This window comes from Lithobates pipiens, unplaced genomic scaffold, assembly GCF_037356315.1.
Source record: "Lithobates pipiens isolate NorthernLeopardFrog02 unplaced genomic scaffold, aLitPip1_a1.2 Scaffold_1, whole genome shotgun sequence".
NCBI classification, from domain to species: Eukaryota; Metazoa; Chordata; class Amphibia; order Anura; family Ranidae; genus Lithobates; species Lithobates pipiens.
This window is the reverse complement of record NW_027507685.1, coordinates 158,649,489-158,670,326: the sequence shown is the minus strand read 5'-3', so window position 1 is coordinate 158,670,326 and position 20,838 is coordinate 158,649,489. Positions and strand designations below refer to the sequence as shown.

Sequence of the window (20,838 nt, the reverse complement as noted above, 5' to 3'; positions counted from 1 at the left end):
CATAAGCCCTACCCCCCAAATAAGTCCTAGTTAAAGTCCTTGTAGGTCTTATTTTTGGGGTAGGGCTTATTTTCTTATTTGGAGGGTAGGGCTTATATTGCAGCCATCACCGTCAATCACGCTAGGTCTTATTTTAGGGGAAACAGGGTAACACAGGCAGGGTAGCCCTCCTACACATGCTCAGTTGTATCTCTTATGCTGGAGAGAACATTTCCTTGTTCTCAGAGGTAGCCAGGTCACAGGATGTTGACATCACACATGTGGAAGTGTATACAGGCAGTTTTGGAAATCTCCCACTTGAAGACACAGGTCTGGACAAAACTCTGCAGTTTATCATATAACTGTGGTATACAGATCATCTCAAAAGGTATATAGGGACAATATTATAATGTAAAAAGAAGATTTATAAGCTGTGGGCGGGCAGATGAACTATTTCACGTTACTGGGTTAAGTAGTACTTAACAGCTATTCCATTGTGTTTTTGGTGCAGGTCAATTAAAGTCTATTATGTGCAAAATGCAATCTGTGGTGGGAAAAAAAAGTCCCTGACCCATTCAAAAAAAGCAGCGGCTGAAAAACGCATGGATGTGACGATAGGAAACCATGTTTAATGGACTGTAGTGCGTTTCTGCAAACTGCACTAAAAAAACTTGATAGGTGTGAACCTAGCCTTAGAAGTATTTTCATTATAAGAGAAGTTGATGCTTGGAACAGACATCCAGCAAAGGTTGCAAATTAGACAGCAGTAAAGCAAAAGGTGTTTGGGACAAAACACAGGCTTTAAACTAAACTCAAACACAAAAATAAAAATAAAAAAAAATAAAAATAAAAAGCTGAAATCAAAAAAAGGGGCAGACTTGACAAACCACTAGGTCTTTTTCTGGCATCACTCGTTTCTATGACTTTTCCAGAAAAATATTTTTTCTGCCTCGACTCTCAAGAGCTACCCACAGACCGTGTAGAAAAATATAAAAATAAATAAATAAATAAATAAATAAATAGACTCTTGGGAGACCTAGTATTTCACATGCCCAATTTGGACATTTTCACTTAGGGGTGTACTCACTTTTGCTGCCAGCGGTTTAGACATAAATGGCTGCGTGTTTAGTTATTTAGAGGGGACAGCAAATTTACACTGATATACATGCTGTACACTCACTACTTTACACATTGTAGCAAAGTGTCATTTCTTCAGTATTGTCACATGAAAAGATTTAATAAAATATTTACAAAATAAGGTCCATTGGAATGGACCATAGGGCGAGTACATGGATTGAAAACTGGCTACAGGGGCGAGTTAAGAGGGTGGTGATAAATGGGGAGTACTCAGAATGGTCAGGGGTGGGTAGTGGGGTGCCCCAGGGTTCTGTGCCGAGACCAATCCTATTTATTTTGTTCATAAAAGTCCTGGAGGATGCAATCTCTGTATTTGCGGATGATACTAAGCTAAGCAGGGAAATAACTTCTCCACAGGATGTGGAAACCTTGCAAAAAGATATGAACAAATGAATGGGGTGGGCAACTACATGGCAAATGAGGTTCAATGTAGAAAAATGTAAAATAATGCATTTGGGTGGCAAAAATAGGAATGCAATCTATACACTGGGGGGAGAACCCCTGGGGGAATCTAGGATGGAAAAGGACCTGGGGGTCCTAGTAGATGATGGGCTCAGCAATGGCATGCAATGCTAAGATGCTGCTAACAAAGCAAACAGAATATTGGCATGCATTAAAACGGGGATTAATTCCAGAGATAAAACTATAAATCTCCTGCTCTACAAGACTCTGGTCCAGCCGCACCTGGAGTATGCTGTCCAGTTCTGGGCACCAGTCCTCAGGAAGGATGTACTGGAAATGGAGCGAGTACAAAGAATGGCAACAAAGCTAATAAAGGGTCTGGAGGATATTAGTTATGAGGAAAGGTTGCGAGCACTGAACTTATTCTCTCTGGAGAAGAGACGCTTGAGAGGAGATATGATTTCAATATACAAATACCATACTGGTGACCCCACAATAGGGATAAAACTTTTTCACAGAAGGGAGTTTAACAAGACTTGTGGGCACTCATTAAAATTAGAAGAAAAAGGAGGTTTAACCTTAAACTATGTAGAGGGTTATTTACTGCAAGGATGTGGAATTCCCTTCCACAGGCGGTGGTCTCAGCAGGGAGCATTGATGGAGAGAGAGAAACTATTAGATAAGCACCTGAACAACCGCAACATACAGGGATATACAATGTAATACAGACATATAATCACACACATAGTAGGTGAGGTTGAAAAAAGACACAAGTCCAACCTATGTAAAATGTGAGGGGTGTACTGACTTTAGTGAGACACTGTAGTTCTGAGGAACCACATCAATAGGGACTAGCTTTGCAAACATTTTACAAGCTTTTTGATGTCATAGGGAGCAACAAAAGGCATTTTTCACTACAGAAAAATTAAATAAAAAATATAATAATAATAATGTTGGGTAATGCTTGGTAGAGCAAGATTTAGGAGGCAAATTTAGGTATAACCTGGATGTACATATACAAAGCGTGTTCCCTTCATCAGGTGACTGTAACCTGATAAAACTGAGCCTATGTGGCCCCAAAATGCTTGTGACTTAATAAGGTTTGTGCTGAAAGGTCAAGCCCCCCCCCCCTCCCCTTTTTAAATAAAATAATGAATACACATTTTTGCAAGAAAAAACAAACAAAAAAAAAAACCTCCCATCAGTGGATTACGGGTGCAATGTCAGGCTCCTGCAAATACCTAGTTTTTGGCCCATACCACTCTATGGGCCTTTAACTTAGAAAGCTGGATGTGTTAGTGGACCACGAGGTCGCTAACTGGCACCCTCACAGTCCACTGAGCAACAACCCGTCTGCAGCAGTTGAAGAAGATGGGACTTGTAGTTTCTTTATTCACAAATTCCCACAACAACTTTAAAAACGTGACAGTGGGTGCATGGAAAAGAACCCTTCCCCCGTTGTCACGGGGGGGGGGGGGGTTCTCTTTAAACATGTTATACACTAAATATGGGTGTAACATGTAACTTTGTAACATGTTACAAAGATGAACTTATTCTTTAACTAAAGAAAAATAGGGGTTTGATCAGTTTCAAAAAAATTGATGTTAACAGAAGCGGATGCAATCAGGTGTATATGGATGATTATCCATTTTTCCATAGAGATGCACTGATGTCCGTTTTTCATCCATCAATAGATGGATGAAAAACAGACGAACAGCCCGCATATGTGAAAGGGGCCTTAAAGTGACTGTAAAGGTTTTTGTTAAACATGTTAAACTTACCTCCTCTGTGCAAGGGTTTTGCACAGCACGGCCCTGATCTTCCTTTTCTGGGGTCCCCTAGCAGCGCTCCTGGCTCTTCCTCCCCATCGAATGCCGCCACGGAGAGCCGCATTCCATGGGGGTACTCATGCAGGCACGCTTCCGAGTCATGCTGCTGCGTCAAATGACACAGACAGCAGGACTCTGCCGCCCCCCCCAACATCACTGGATTTGATTGACAGCAGAGGGGGCCAATGGCTCCTGCTGCTATCAATTTATCCAATGAGGACCCGAGACAGTGGCTGGAGCTGCTGGGCTTGTTTTCGTCACTGGAAATATCGGATTCAGTTAAGTAAAAAGGGGGCGGGGGGGCAGCTGCACCACAGAAGGATTTTCTGCACCACAGAAGGATTTTCACCTTAATGCATAGAATGCATTAAGGTGAAAAACTTTGAGACTTTCCAACTCCTTTAAGTTGAAGCAGGGTTTACATTATATACACATGAGTAACTGAGATCTCTCACTAAATAGATAACGTGGTAAATGAAACTATTTAATGTTCTTAATTACTCACTTCTCAAGTCCTGGTTTTCAATCCACAAGCGTTGATAGGCCTCAGGACTGGATATTTCAGGCGGGAGAGTGTCCGTTTTTCCCAGAGACCCATCCTCAGGGCCATCCTTTGTTTGAACCATTTCCCCTGTCTGCCCTCGGGCGCTCATTCACTGCACACAGTTCCTTCAGGTTACCAAGCTTCACAAAAGGAGAAAAAAAAGAAAGAAAGAAAAACGAAGATGGTCACATGGAATCCCTCTTTAGATGAAACAAAATATCCTAAAGTTAAAATTTCAAGTCAGTATCTCCAGTTAATGATTATGACCCAGTGGAGTACAGCTGGTGATGGTGTAAAGACCTTTCTAAAGTCTGATTCACTCCAAACAAGTGAACTCTAGAGGCTTTCCCCTGTTCAGATGTCCTTTCCTCAGTAACACAGCAAAAGGCCTGACAACAAGAATTCATAAATCATCTGATGGACAAGCAATAAGGGCAGCAGCTAATGTTCTCTCAGTTGCCAATGATGCAATGAGAAGAAAATTCAGCTGCCAGGGGCTGTGTGCCATCCCAATCCTCCATGCAGCAGTGTGTCAGTCTCTCTAATCTGCCGCTTTCACTTTTATTTCTCAGCTCTGGCTGACAGCTGACTTCCCTTTAAATCCCCAGGTCATATGATGATGTGGAGAAATGCCAAAGACAATAAAATTCAATGGTGATAACACAGAATAGTCACCATAAAGGCACTTGATGGCATTATAAAACAGTAATCATAGGCAAGTCACAGGATAAGGACAGATAACAAACACTTACTGAGAAACACATTCACAGCATGGCACAACATTGCATGAAATCTGCTCCCGATTCATGCAGTAAATACTGTGCGTTTGCAGTGAGCACACGGAATACAGAATAGATAAATATGTAAAATGACGGAAAGCTGTGTTGCGTTCACCGCGTTGAGATCCAGCTGTAGGGCCCAACAGAAACCAAGCTGATTGGTTTCGATGCAGAGCTGCACCAGACTTTGCACTCTCAAGCTTTAGTAAATAACCCCCACTGTCACTCTTCTTTAAAAGGCAAACTGGGGGAATTTACTAAAAACAGATGTGGCAGAATCTGGAGCAGCTGTTCACTGTGACCAGATTCTAATCTTTCGCTGGTTAGTTAAAAAGGGAGTAAACTCAACAATAATTACTTACCTTTGCTTCAACACCAATGAGGTCCCTCGCCGGCATCTTCTTTCCAACTTCTCCCAGGTACCAGGCTTTGTCACAGGATGACACCACTCGCATGCAGGGACAGGAGTCACCCCAATATAGCCACTGTGCCAGGATGTCAGCTGAGAATGCACAGCTCAGGGTACATTCTACAGAAGACCGAGTAGGCAGCAGGGGTGCCCATCCATAGGGGGCGCCCCCAGTCAAAAAAAGTTGGCCCTTAAAAAAAAAAAAAAAAAAAAAAAAAAAAAAAAAAAGGTCCTTAAGTGCACTGTGTTTGGACGCCGGACACAGTGCACCTAGAAGAAGGGCCACGTCTGTGCAATCATGAGATAGACATGGCGCTTCATTTGCGGGCATTTAGCCTGCCTTGCAGCGCTTTCTGAAGCACCGAGTAGCTTCCGCCCCTTCGTAGTATATATTACTACGGCCGGACGGTTTGCTTGACATCCGAGTTGATGTCACTTCCTGTTTTCTCTCTCCAATTGCACCCAGGAGAGAGGAAACAGGAAGTATGAGAGGACAGACCTCTCCACAGGAGACACCGCTGGAGACACACTGCAAGGTAAGTAAGGGGGGGGGGGGGAGGCTGCTGCAACATGGCGGGGACACAGGCTGCTGCAACATGGCGGGGACACAGGCTGCATGTAAGGAGGGACTCCGTTGGGGCACCTGATGGCATCTGGTGGCAGGCAACGTGGCTAGTGACACGCTCAGGGCTCCCACCGATTATGCATTATGGCGAGTTAAATGATCAAATTTTATATTACAATGCTATAATAGAAATAATGCACTTCAATCATCCTGACACCATAACAATCATGGTGGTGGGATGATTTATCTGCTTGTTCTGCCGATTGTTAAACTTTTTAGAATACACATATTTGTATTGCATATTTGTATTGTTGTGTAGGATCTGGGCCCGCTGTCCCTCCATCCCTCTCCCTCCATCCCTCGTTCATCTCAGATACTATCCACACCACCTTTAAGCCATGCCCACTATTTTGCCAAAACCATGCCCATTTTAACCAAGTGGGAGGGGTCAAATTGGAAGGGCGGAGCCTGGCACCCCCCATCCTAAAACTTCACCAGCCGCCACTGGTAGGCAGTAAGGTTTATTTGATTGCAGAAGAGACATTGCATGTCTCTCTGAAAGAAAGAATCTGCCTGCTCAGTTTAATATTAAAAGAGAAGTATGGGTTTTACAGAAACAAACATTTATACTCACTCAGGTAGATGCAGCATTGATCCAACAAAGCATCTGTCCCCCACCATCTCTACACTAAGAACTGAGTGATGAAAGTCAACTAATTGCTCAGTTCTCCCCTTCGCTCTGAACAGAGCTGGTGTCTCACAGGAGCACCGTGCTGTGCAAGGGGCGTGAGTGGCTGGCTCAATGTCCCCATGGCTCGCTGAGAGGCTAAGTCAGCTGGCAGTCTAGGCATCTGGGTGGATCCTAAATACAAAGTCGGTAGCGATCCACAGCCTGGATCGAGTGAGTGATGTCAGCCAACAGCGGGCCTTTAGCCCATTGACGGCTGAAAACAGGTCACAGGCGTGCCGAACGAACTGCACTCCTGTGATCTATAGGAGAAATATAGCCAAAAAAGCTTTGGCTGTACTTCTCGTTTAAACTTTAGTACACCTTTAAGCTTTCAAAAAAAAAAAAAAAATAAGGAATAGAAACAGACTGATCATTATGCACAGCTGATCCAGATTCTGGCTGCTCCAGCCTTTGTAAATTCCCCATTGAGGTCTCTCCCACTACCTGCTGTGGTGACATATCCACAATCAAGAGGAAGTCTCTTTAAAGTGATGGGAAGTTCCACCTTTGACAGTTGTTAGCAGAAGTGTTCAGAAGTGAAATCAGAGGATTTCCTCTCACCTGAGGTTCCGCCGACAACTCATCAGGACAGAAATTGATAAGGGATCTCGCAATAGCCATAAAGACAGCAGTAAAAATCCGAGAGGTTCCAACCGTTACATGTGCACAGATTTGGGGGGGGGGGGGGGGGGTTAAATTTTAAAAGGCACATTTTTTTTGGACAGGTTACATTTATTATGCTAAGTTTTAGGAACACTAAAGAATTTAGTTGAAGTGTATGCCATATACCGTATATCTCTGCAACACAGCCTGTGCAGCTTTATCCCCTTCTTAAATGCTGCACACAGAGAAAAATAGCCACTGATCTAACAAACCCATTGTGCTTTTAGCTTCCCATTTGGGCTGACAACAGTGCTATCTCCATCCCTCTCACTCCATGTGCATGAGAAAAGGCTCTTGGGATATGTAGTTGTGAGAGTGTGCCTACATCGATAAGAACTGAGCTCCCAGCTGCTGTTCCTGCAAGGGTGATGGTAACAGGGAGTAATAAAAGCAATTTTTCTCTGCACAAGTTGGGACATGGTATAGTTCTGGTAATGCTTTGCCATACATGGTTAGGGGCCCGAGACACTGGGTAAACACAAAAATGTAGTTTTAAAACGCCAAAAACAACCAGTTCCAAAAGGCAACGTACCACATTTGTGTGCTTTTTTTTTTTTTTTTTTTATCCAGGAAAGGAAAGACTAAAATATTACTGCAGCCCTCTGATCTCAAGAACCCCCACTTCATAACAGCTATACAGTTCCACCTTGTAAATAGGTTAGCAGGACACAAACATCAAAAGCTGAGCACAGTTCAACAGGATGAACTTTTGTAACGTGGCAGCTCTCAGTGTATGGGGGGGGGGCACAGGTCAACCAATTCACCAATGTGGCAGCCGTAGTCAAAGTCTGTTCAGCCCCCATTGTTGGTCTGCATCCTGTAGTGTCATTATAGAGCCATCCATCTGGCTGGCTGGTTGGGAGGTCCTGGTCTTTAAAGCCTGGTATACACTGCAAGCTTTTGTTGTTCATTCTACCAGGTTGAACTAGAAAAAAACCTGACAGATTGCTGTACCAACACAAGTGCTTTCCAGTTGGATGAGGTTCTGCTCTCCTGACCCGCTTCTTTGTGAGTGCAGGGGGGGAGGGAGGAGGAGGGGGGTAGGTGTCAGGACAGCTGACTTCTAAGGGGATGAAGTGGTGTTGGGGCAAAGCTGAGGGCTGAGGCACAGGTATGAGGCAGCACCAGTACAGAACTAAAAACAGCAGGAGAAAGGTGGTAGCAGGGCAGAACTGAGGAACAGAGGTAAGGTGGTAGCAGGTCAGCATGGTAGGAGATGACCAGGCAAAGCAAAGATGGGAGTGGCTCCTGCAGCACGGCACCTGAGGTGGATGCCTATTCTGCTTTTGCCTGAATCCAGCCTTGCTCACAAGAAGCTATAAAAGCACACACACTGCAAGCTGCCTACATGCAACTCCTCCTCAATGCTATAAAAAAAAAAAAAAAAAAAAAAAAAAAAGAAGGTCTTCATACATCAAGCATACATTTTTTGGAAGTGTAGAGGGTTATAGCATTACAATAGAACTTCAGCCAAAACCATCATACTTGCTTTAATAAGTGGAATGTTCCTCTATGACAGTGTAATGGTGAACAAAGGTCAGAAAATTTCACTTGGAAATATGGGGAAAACCCACATGGCAAACCCAGGTTATAGATGATACAGAAGGTGGTTTCCCTCTGTACATATTTCACCGGGTCAAAGATTACAGCTCCATCTGATTATACTTCCTTGTATACTCTGCATAGGTGCTCACAGCTTTAGAGCTTCTACACACTGACACTGCGTACATTTGCCATCACAGGATCTCTCTCAATTATAGAGCTACTAAGCTGGCTTAGGACCGATTGCTATGTGGAAAAACGCTCTTTAGCTTTGTACTTGCTGTTTGTACTCAGCGTTGCTCTATGCTTTCCATTCTATACAAGGCCTGTAAAGTCTTTACATCACCATGCAGAGATGATTAACAGAGCAACCACAACATGGTAGTTGGCACCAGTGGCGTGGCGGTGCATCCATTAAGGGTGCACAGATGGTACCCCCTCTCTTCAGCCACCGCCTCTGTGTAGAATAGTTAGATTCATGCATTGCATGAATCTATCCATGTCCGCTGCTGCCACCCCCTATTCAGGCGCCCGGCCCCTTAATTAAAACAGCGGGGGTGTATTTTTGAAGCACTTGATCAGAGCCATAGGGTTTAATAGGCTCTAAAAAAGGTGAACTCAGAGCGCAAAGCACTGAGCTCGGAGTCCACCCAGGTATGGTAGAAAAGCGAATATTCATTTGCTTTTCTAACACTGAACCGCCTCTCCTCCAATCAGGAAGCGCAGGTCTGTTACCCATCACCTAATTGGCTGAAAGAAGAGGCAATGTGATTGGACGCCTATCTGGAGGAGATCCATGGAGGACACAGTTTGCCACTGTCTGACCTGCTGCAAGATCCCACAGCTTGCTGCCGTCACCCGCTGCCTGACCCACCACAGAGATAGGGTAAGTGCTGGGCAGACGACGAGCAGGTTGGTGGGGCACCGTGGCTACGCACAGTGGCTGTGTTTGGTGGATCACAGTGGCTGCCATTGATTTTTTTTCAGAATTCTTCAGTTTGTACCCCCCCAAAAAATTTTGAGCACAAGCCACCACTGCTTGGCACACATGCTCAATGTGCACATATTACAGTAATAAACTTATTCCCAGCTTAAAAAACAACACTGGAGTCTGAATTAAAAAAATAAAATAAAAAAAAAAGCCTAATAGCCATGACACATTTCAGCTTTTTCTGCGCTGTCAGTGCTTGGACCCATCAATCCACTATGTAATATGGCTGCCTAAAAGAGAGCGTCTTAACCCAAGAACACATGTAATATATATATATTGCAGATTACCAGTCCTTAAATATGGCAGCTGGATTTGTTTTTATTTTCTTCAGGCAACCCTCACCATACTGAACAATTTATGAGGAGAAGTTTTGTTGGCCCAGAAGAGAGAACACCTCCACCGCCCCTCATTGCACAGGGAGTGGTGTCCTGTATATCACAAATTCTGGTAGGAGCTACAGGTTTTTTTTTTTACATTTAGTGTACAGACATGATAAATCAAAAAGGCATAGTCGGAAGACTAAGGGAGTAAATAAGTGAAGTTCATTGTTGAGGGACATTCACCCAGGCTCTGAAGCCTGTAGAGTATGTGTTTAGGCAGCTGGAAGTGACAAATATCAAAGGGCAGAAGCAGTTGTATGGAGCTTACTGCACATCAGGGCATTTACAGCCGTACAGAACAGATGAATGGTCCTGGATACGCTCTGTCTGCATCCAGAGTTGTGTACCCATCCCGGAACAGATGTAAATGCTCTGATGTGCAGGAACATACATACAGCTGCTCCTGTCATGGATTTTTAACAGGCTGCAGGGAACCCCTCTCACAGCCATGTGGGAATATCTGTAAAGCCACTGCGCCTGTCAGCAGGTCATCGATTTTTACCAAGCTGCTGGTAACAGTTGCAATAAACATCAGTTAATCCTTTTTGCATAAACACATGCTGTACAGGTGAATTAGTCCATACACCAAAACCTGAAAGTGGATGCTCCAGTTTTCTCCGGAGAAGAGAAGGGACATTGGAGTATACTGTCAACTTACCTAGATTGTTAGCTTTTCCACGTCGCTTACGCCTTCTCCCACCCATGGATATCTCCATCATATCCGATGGCGCACTGTCTCCTGGGAGCTGTGTAACATAATTCCCCAGGAGTCAGTTTGGTTTAACGCCGCTCATCATTGTGAGATTATGATGATGCCGCCCAGCGCGATGGTAACCTGAGAAGGTTCCTGCGTTGCGAGCTTTGCATACTGCGCGTGTGAGAGAAAGGGCAATGCATGCTGGTCATTCAACAGCACCGTATCCCAGAAGATTATGCTTGTGGGCTTCACATGTCCACAAGCAAAATGGGAACTGCCAACAAAGAAGAATATAAAAAAGGTAATTTTTGATTTAAAATATTAAAAGTAGCGGCGCAATTTATAAGAATCATGAGTGCCATTAGTGTATATTATGATGCTAAGATATGCGCATAAAAAAAAAAAAAAAAAAAAAAGGGGGATGTCTATATATCATTGGACCTCCGCTTTAAAAGAAGGGCCAAATCGCTTTTGGCCTTACTTCTGTGGATCAGAAGAGTGCACTTCATTCTGCACTGTCCCTCAGCCAGACTAGAATCTGGAGAAACCCCTACTTTAGTTTAGGTTTCCCCCGATGCCTGGGCTGGCAGCTGGCTTGACCTCTCAGTGAGCCACAGAGCCTGAGCCAGCTGCTCCTGGCCCCTCCACAGCTCAGAGCTCCAGTGGAAGGGCACAGCACAGAGCCGCTGCCCAAAAGTCAACATCTCTCTGCTTACTGAAGACCGAGAGTGATCAACGGTCTGATCGCTCAGTCCTTAGCGTAGAGGCAGCAGGGGACAGATTGGATCTATGCTGCATCCACCTAGGCAAGTATAAAGGTTTTGTTTTTTGAACAAAGCAGTGTTTTCTGCATGATGCCCATGCCAAGCAAGAAACCTCCTGTGTTCAAGAAGCAGCAGGGTAGACACTCGGCATGGGACCTGGAAGCTAGTGCAGATCACTTGAGTAGCAGTGTATCCGCGATTTCCAGCTTCCAAAAGGTTCTGCCAGGTATGAGACATACATACTAATATTGGTCCAAGTTGGACCAATGCAACTATGCAAAACTGTTCTCATCTCCCACTTCAGCGACAGTAGTGACTGGGACAAAGAGGGTCGAACCCGGTCAGAGAGGCTACAGACCACAAATAGGGGGGGGGGGGGGGGAGAAGAAAAAAAAAAAAAAAAAGCAGCTTTAGTCATCTATTCAAAACACATCTTTTTTTGTTTTGTTTTTTTTTGTTTTGTTTTTTAAAAGGGTAAATTTTATTAGGTTAACCAAGATAATGTACATTACATTTCACAGTTATTTGTAAATAAGTAGTATAAAAACGCAACAGCACACATTCATTACTTAAATATATGCTTACACTATGTGTGTCACATCTTATATTTATAATATCTTGGCAATAAAATTAATCTATCACATAGTTATCAGCTTCAAATTGTATTCCTTTCTCGGTGTGTGATATATATTCTAAGGCATCTTCATCCATGTCCAAGTTCGCGAGATCTCGTCTATAGTATATTCTTAGCCATCCTGATCCCGCTACCATCTCTCCTCCCTTATCCTACTGCTTCATCACCTGAGGTGTATTTCAGCCATCCTGCCCACAATTTTCCAAAACTTTTTAGGGCAGCCTCTAGCTGCCTAGCCTCTAGCACAATTATGTACAATAATTTATACAGTGGAAGTGCTTTGTTAACAAGCCAGTTTTGTAGAGATGAAGGGATTGGGTCCTTCCTTAACATAACAAAAAAGTATTCTCAACAGTGTTTTTTGCGATTCAGATATTCCTTTCTTCCTCCAGATCACCCAACAGACATCTGGCCAGGGCCACCAAGTATTGGAGGATTGCTTTCCAGAATCTTACTACCAGGGGACATTGCCACACCATATGAAAGAAGTATCCTACTGCACCCCTACATCTATGGCATTCAGGTGAATCCTGCCTTCCCATTTTATGCAACCGTTGTGGTGTAGAATATATTCTGTGCAAATAGTTAAACTGTGGTCATTTGTCTCTGGCTGAGATCATCGATGGCAGCATTGAATCCAGGGCCTCAGACCAGGATTCTTCTGTGATGGATGAAAAATAAGCGTTCCATTGTGCAGTCACCCTTTCCATTCTAGTGGAAGAGGATGTCAGTAGGGTGAAGTAGTATTTGGAAATAAGCTTGGAGTGGTCCTCCTCGGCTATCAGTTTTTCCATACTTGAGGGGAGAAGCACCACCTCTCCCCGACGATATTGTGCTGTTGCTGCATGATGTAGTTGTAAATATCGGAAGAAGAACACGTTTGGTATCTTCTATTCGGACTTTAGATCCAGGAACGTTCTAAAAGGTCCCCTCCCTGAACAGTTGATGGGAAAATTTGACGCCGTCTGTTGCCCAATATGCTCCATCTTGAATATCTCACCAAGTTGAGGGTTATGCCACAAGGGGGCATTTGGGAAAGTGGTCCGGCTGCTGCCTCCCATCCTAGCGTTACATATTTGGAATATTTTGTATGATAATTTTAATATACCCGCTCCTTGTGCAGGATATGGGCCATTTCTATATAAAATGTTAATCCTAGCCTCATATGAGTGTACCTGCGCTGCCTGAATGGCCACTGAGGCAATACCCATTTTTGGGAAGTCCCACCAATGCACATGCGTTAATTGGGTCGCTAGGTAGTAACACTGCAGGTTTGGCAATGCCCGACCCCATACTGGTATATGCAAGTACAATATGTCCAGTGACACTCTAGCTGGTTTAGCTCCCCAAAGGAAAGATAGAAGCATCTTATTAATTTCTGTGAACATTTTCTTAGAGACATAAACTGCAGCATGCCAGAGCAAGTAAAGAAATCTGGTGAGATAGATCATTTTGTATATGCTTATTCTTTCCTGGAGGTTAAGAGGCAGCTTATGCCATGTCAGCAAATTCTCACTTAGGCACCCCACCAACAGATAGGTTGTTATTTATACGTGTTCAATAGTAGCTGGATCTCAATCCTCAGGTATCGAAAGTGGGAAACCACCTGCAGTGGGACCCCCGGGTGTAATTTAGGCATATATTTGGAGGTGAAAGGTAGGATTACAGACTTATTTCGTTTCACCTTGAATCCAGAATATTCCCCGAACCCAGAGATCCTGTCCAAGGCTGTGGTCAGGAATACTTCTGCCTCTGCCAAATCGATAAGCTTGTCATCAGCGTAAAGTGATTTTCTTCCACTCGCTCATTGACCTTACATCCGACTACCTCATCCGCCCTCAAGAGAGCCGCCAATGGTTCTATAATTTACCCTCAGTCAGGCTACTGGTTTGGCACACAATAGTTGCACCCAGGCTATAAATCTGGGACCGAATCCGAGCCGCCCAAGGACCGCTATCAGATATGGCCATCCAATGGAGTCAAATACTTTATGGGTATCTAATGACACCACTACCCGAGTGTCTGGAGTAGGTCCTTCAGATTGCACATTAGTAAAGAGGCGACATAGATTAATGGGCGTTGACGGTGCAGGTATAAAACCTGTCTGATCAGGATCAATAATTGAAGCTATTACTTTGTTCAGTCATGTGGCAAGTAGTTTGGCTAGTATTTTAGCATCAACATTGATTAGCGATATGGGCCTGTATGGTTCACACAGCTCATGGTCTTTGTGTGGCTTAGGGATAAGCACAATCAATGCCTCCCTCAGGGAGCACACCCTGGTCAAGGGCCTTTTTGTACACCTCTAATTGTCTAGGTGCCAGACTTTCTGTATGGGTGCCGTACCATTCAGTAAAATTCTACAAAAGCGTTGGCTATGTCTGATTGTGTTGTACAAAGTTTAAGTAGGATATCATATGCGTGGAATAGAAGCTGGCACTTGTTGCCAATGAGCTAGGTAGGCCAATATTCTGCTATTTTTATTACCAAAATTCAAAGATGCATTGTGATTGGTACATTTGTTTTTGTTTTTTGTTTTGTTTTTCAAGTCCAATTGACAAACTCCCTCCCTCCAGGCCCTATGGGTATCTGGATTAGGGCTTTTAATACATTCTACTTCAGCATCCATAACAATTTGTTGAGACTCCCTCACTTTCCATTCCCTATCCGATCTAAACAGTTTACTGACTCCAGAGATAGACCCTCTAAGCATGGCCTTGAATGCATCCCAGGTAATCCCTATTGGTACATTATCTCTGTGTTCTATTCAGAGGTTATTTATGGATGTCATCGTGGATCTCTGAAAGAGTTCCTCCTTGAACCAAAGTGGGCTCAGCTGCCATAAAACAAACCCTCTCGGCCTCTCCATATCAATGGTGATCTGCAGGGGGGGAGTGATCCAAGATAGCACGGGGGAGGTACTGGGCATCCACCACTCTTGGTAACAGTTCCCTAGAGACAATACAGATCTAATCTAGAAAAAAGTATTAAAATGTGGAGTAGTAACAAGAATATGCCTTAGTGTCTGGGTTTTTCCACCTCCATGCCTCCACTAAATCATAAGATTTTACACATGCTTCCAGAGGGCAGCTGCCTTTGGCTGCCATTTCGTACCTATCCATTTCCGGTGACACCACCACGCTGAGGTCCTTTCGCCACCTGGAGCACCTCGGTCATCAACATTTCCCAGACCCCCACTGTAAACGGAGACGGTATATACACCTCCACAAATGTGAATGGTCTATTATCAATGACAAGAACTAAGATTACAAACTTGCCAAGAGGATCTGTTTTGACTGTCTTGGTAGTGCACAGTAGCGATTTGGACATCAAAACCGATACCGGTACCCCCTAGCATAGTTTGAATACGTAGAGTGGAATGCTCTGCCCACAAATGCCCTATGAAGGGCTAGCGTTTTGGAGCTGACCAGATGCGATTCTTGGAGGAAAATACTTGGGTTATGTTTTTGGATGCATTTAGAAACTAAAGCCCTCTTAATCCTGGAGTTGAGGCCTCTCACATTCCATGATATCAGATTAAGAGTCTGCATGTCACTGATGTTCGGAGTAATGAAGGCTAAAGGGGCTGCAGAAAAACATGTGGAAGGCAGGGTAAAGAGCCTCCCAGGTGGGGACAGAGTACTCCACTCTACACCCCACCCCATAACTGGGGGCATCAATGAGAGACACACCTGTTTGCAGTAGGACAGCTGTTGGCATTAGTAGAAAGCGTACATAACCTTTTGAAAAAAAAAAATAAACATATAGAACTAACAAAAAGTAAGCAAATGTGTTCCAAAACAGAGTATCCCAAACCCCATTCCCCCCACCCTGCCCGTAGCCCCAAACATCCCATGGGCTTTCACCCCAAACTATGTAAATAAAGTCACTCTAGAGGGGGGTATTCCTCCCAGTCCAGCCAGACAGGAAGATCAAGGGCAAGTATGTGGTATTCAGGAGAGCAATAAGCGAACTGCACTGATAGTAGATCTAGACATCTTAGCCCAATAGCCCTTGGACAGGATTACTGAAGACGGAAGTAAAGTAAAATGTACACAATGTAATTAACCGTTCCTGTCCCTTACGAATCAAATCTTCCTACTTGGACCCCCATGGCAGATTTATTATCCTGGACTGCATGTTTCTCTCCTAATCCCTTACGGTAGTTAATGTTTATGCTCCCAACTCTGGATAGGTCCACTTCCTTACCACCGTGTTTGACACCCTAGACAAAACTTTCTCAACCCTTCATAGTGATCGGTGGAGATTTCAATATGACCATGTCCCACAATAAAAAGACAGACAAGTATTGTTCCCCATGAAAGACCCCTTCTAACTCGGATCGCCTTTCCAAATCATTCTGTAAACTCATTAGAGCCAAACACCTATTAGACATCTGGAGGATCAAACACCCCACGCACAAATAATATACATTCTATTCACACCTCCACAAACTTTTCTCTAGATTGGATCTTTTTTTTAATCTCCTCACCCCTCCTAACGTCCGCGGCCTCGTCTGAAATCAATCCCGTTTCCTGGTCAGATCACTCCTCAATACACCTAGATATTGCCCTCTCCTCCGCATCCCCTAGAACTTGCCAATGGGGCCTCAATGAAACCCTCCTCAGAATCCCTGAAATCAGAGAACTATCCGATAGTCTTACTGAATATTTTCAGCTGAATGCCAATACGGTCTCGGGGCCCTCCACCCTATGGGAAGCGCATAAAGCTGTCTTTTTCTGGGACATTGTATTGCCACAGGCTCTCGCCTGAAAAGAGACGCAGCACAACAACGTTCCTCTATTCTCTCCAAACTCCGCAAAGCCGAGAAACTTTTCATTTCTTCCCCCACGTTGGCCGGGCTCCGAGCCATTATCTTTCTATGCAATCAACTTAGATCATTAGGACATGAAAAAAATTGACAAATCCCTCCTGTGGTCCAAACAGAAATTCTACCAATATTCCAACACACCTCATAGGATGTTGGTAAACAAACTAAAACCTCAACCATTCCACTCATCTCCAAATTTTCTCAGAGAACCTGATGATAGCCCCACCTACTGCCCTTTGACAATGTCAAAGTCTTTCGCAAATTCTACTGCAAACAGATCCCCACTACAATTTTACACAAGAGAAATTTGACTCCCTTCATCTACCCAAACTCTCTTGACCAGCTTTTATCTATGAACTCGACAGTCACCCCTGAGGAACTAGCGGAAGTGGTGCAAACTCTCCCTACCTAAAAATTCCCGGCCCTGATGGCTTGCCATACTCCCATTATAAAACTTTTCTTCTAATTCTGAGCCCGCATCCTATTCTCCTCCATATTTAAGGGCACCTAACCACACCCTCAATTTCCTCATGCCCATATTTCCGTGATCCCAAAACCTGGAAAACATCCCTCCCTTCCAGATAACTATAGGCCCATTGCACTACTCAATTCGGATTACAAAATATTCACAAAGATCCTAGCTAATCGACCATCCCCACTTAATACCAAGACTCATGCATCAGGATCAAGTAGGTTTTGTGACAGCCAGGCATGCAGGCGATAAAACACAAGACCCACCATAGACTCTATTGACTTATTAAACAAAACCACACACCCAGCTCTGATATTGAGCCTAGATGCACAAAAAGCATTTGACAGGCTCAGCTGGCCCTTTACGTTTGCCACACTCGCCAAATATGGTTTTGAAGGTCCATTCATTGCTGCATTACATGCTCTATACTCCCGACCCTACTTAAAAAGTCCAACTATCCTCCTACTTATCGCCACCCTTCTCCCTGAGCAATGGTACCAGATAGGAGTGTCCATTATCTCCCCTACTTTTCATCCTGTCTGGAAACCCTAGCTGCAGCCACCTGCATTCACCCCGATATCCAGGGGGTATCCTTACGCCAAAACGAATACAAACTGTCCTTATTCGCAGACGACATTCTGTTGACTGACCAGACCCCACACTTCCCTCCCCAACCTACACGCCCTGCTTAAGGAATTTATCTTTCTTTCAGGATATAAGATCAACACCAGCAAAAGGAAGCTCTGCCTGTACTCATTCCACTCTCAGATCTCATGACCCTACAGCAAAATTATTCCCATCATTGGTGCACGAATTCCCTCAAATATTTAGGAATTAACCTAACCATCTCATATTCAAGCCTCTATCAGGCCAACTTTTCCTCGCTCTTCCGTGACATTGACCGACTCTTGCGACAATGGGACACATATCCCATCTCTCTCCTGGGCCGCATCAATGTCCTGAAGATGTCTAGCCTGCTGAGACTCCTATCTATTAAAAACATTAGCGATTCCTGTCCCAATGCCCCAACTTAACGCGGCCCAGAGGTCATTCCTCAACTTTATTTGGCACTATAAAGCCCATCGGCTAGCTAGTTCAGTCGTGCTTGCCCCTAGATCCAGGAGTGGACTGAGAGCCCCAGATCTCCTTAAATATTACTTTGCTACCCATTTAAAACTGGTCATTGTTTGGTCACATAGAATGGCATCAAGCATCTGGTCAGAAATCGAGATGAGCATTACTACCCCGGTGCACCCCTGCTCTATGGTTTGAACAAACTTAGAAACGTATGCCTACACCAATGACCTTCACTCTTTCTATATGGAGGAAATGCTCTCAGCGTTCCACCCCTATTAAATGTGCTGTTTAAACCTGAAATACCCGATAGTCTATCTTATACTCGGATGCTCCCGTGGACACATCGTACATCCACTCTTTCACACACTCCTATCTTGCGAGGAAACAACGGATATTCCAGGTCCCCAAAAGTTAATTCTACTTCTACCTCCAAATTAATTATTTTAGCTCCAAAAAAATCCACCCTTACCTTGGACAAACCTACTCCAAATATCTGCATGAGGTCCCTCCTCTCACCACCATGGGCCACTCCTATATGTGAAAATGGTTCTAGATCATCAAACAACCCATCCCAATCCCTTGGTGGCAGAAAATATGGGAAGTTGCTTCCAAATCTTCACGGTGTGTGGAGCAGAGGGAGACAACCTATACATTTTTATTATTCTGGTATAGAACTCCGGGAGGTTCTACAAAAATATGACCCTGAGGTCTCTCCGTTGTGTTGGAGGTGCCGGGATAATACTGGCTCTCATTTTCACATCTTCTGGGAATGTCACATCATTCAACCTTTTTGGTCCTCTATTCATACATACCTGAAAAATCTTTTTTGAAACCAATTTTCCTCTAAATTCAATCCACTCTCTTTTAGGTTTGCCATTCCCCAGCATCTCCAAACACGCTCAAAAACTGTCTGGCTTTATCCTCTTGGCAGTACCTTCCAATAGCACAATGCCCTCTCAAATAGGTATGTGGAATGTTTTACTCTCGATTGCACTAAAACATTCTCCCTTAAAGATGCCAAGGTGCTTCTCTCCCCTCCCCCCCTTGTGGGACTCCCATGGAGTACCTCTGTCTGGTATAGGCGCTCCTGAGACCCCACTTACCCTAGACCCAGTGAGAAACTCCTATGGTGCGATATACCAATATACCTAGACTGCCCACTCTCAGGGTCCTTCGTCATCCCGCCCCCTCTCGTAGCTTCCCTCCCTTGATCTATACACCTATTATACTGTAAACTCGTAAAGTTGGTAGCACTGTAACCTTACTTTTAAGGCTTCGGCCTCTGTTATATATTATCTAAATGACTGTTCTTATTTTGTACTGACAGCTGTTTGATGTTGCATTTCCCTCTGTATTCTTGAAATCCTTTAATAAAACATACAGGCCATTAGCTTGGAGGATCCCCATCAGTTCCCGGGTGGATATATCATTCCAGTGAACTTGTAAGAGGGTGTTATGCAGACCCCAATGATTCTATCCAAAGATTTGCTTCTTTAGGAAAGGTGAAGAATTGCATTTTACCATTGTGCACCACTCTTAGCCTTGCCGGATACAGCATACTATAAAAGGTAAACTGCGCTCTCTCAGGCGCTGCTTCACACTTTGAAAGGCTGCCTGTTGCTTCTGTGTCCCAGCAGAAAAATCTGGAAATATAGTAATGCGGTTATTGTTGTACATCGAATACGGCATGGTGGGGGCCTTGCGCAGGATAGTTTCTTTATCCCTGAAGTACAGGAAGCAGGCAAGCATGGGCCTGGGGTATCTACCCGGCTGAGAGGCCCGTAAAAAGGAACGCTATGAGCCCTCTCTATAGGAAATAGGTGGGAAAAGCAATCAGCTCCAAAGGCTTGCTTTAGCTAGGATATTAGGAATTCTTCAGAGCATTTGCCCTCCGGTCCTTTGGGGAATCCCAGGAAGTGGAGGTTATTCTTTCGGAGCCGGTCCTCAATATCACCCAGTTTGGCCCCCTGGGACTTGTGGTCCGCTGCTACATCTCTCACCTCTACCATCAGTGGGTTAAGATCATCTTCCACTGCATTGATACTCTGTTCAGCATTGGTGACTGTCTAATTTTGTGGACATCATCTTTTAGTATGGCAAAGTCTACTCGTATAATCTATTTGTGTATACAGCACTGCATGACAGCTCTTAATGGTGTCCATTATTTGTGCAAGTGTTGGCTCTCCTACCTGTACACTGGAGCCTCCCTCCCCCAAATCAGGCGAGGAGAGGGCAGGGGAATCGCTAGGGGGGTCAATCGGTTCCAGACAGTCTGTGTCCCCCTCTTGGCTTGTCTAGTGTGCGAAAACGAGCATGCCAGTCGACGGGCGTGACACCGACCCTCAGGCCTATTTATTTACCATTTCATGCGCCGGTATATCCTTAAAGCAATTCTGACAGATGGGTGGCAAAG

The 20,838-nt window shown here is 44.3% G+C and overlaps 1 protein-coding gene across 5 annotated transcripts in view; it reads right to left on the bottom strand.

The window, feature by feature from the left end:
• The window catches only part of IKBKG (inhibitor of nuclear factor kappa B kinase regulatory subunit gamma), a 107,408-nt gene that overhangs the window by 73,807 nt on the left and 12,763 nt on the right, over positions 1–20,838 (bottom strand). For all 5 annotated transcript variants that reach the window (XM_077478805.1, XM_077478807.1, XM_077478808.1 and 2 more), the window contains exon 3: positions 3,853–4,031. In XM_077478805.1, the coding sequence (XP_077334931.1) occupies positions 3,853–4,000 (148 nt within the window). In that variant the 5' untranslated portion in view covers positions 4,001–4,031. The remainder of the gene's footprint in view (positions 1–3,852; positions 4,032–20,838) is intronic.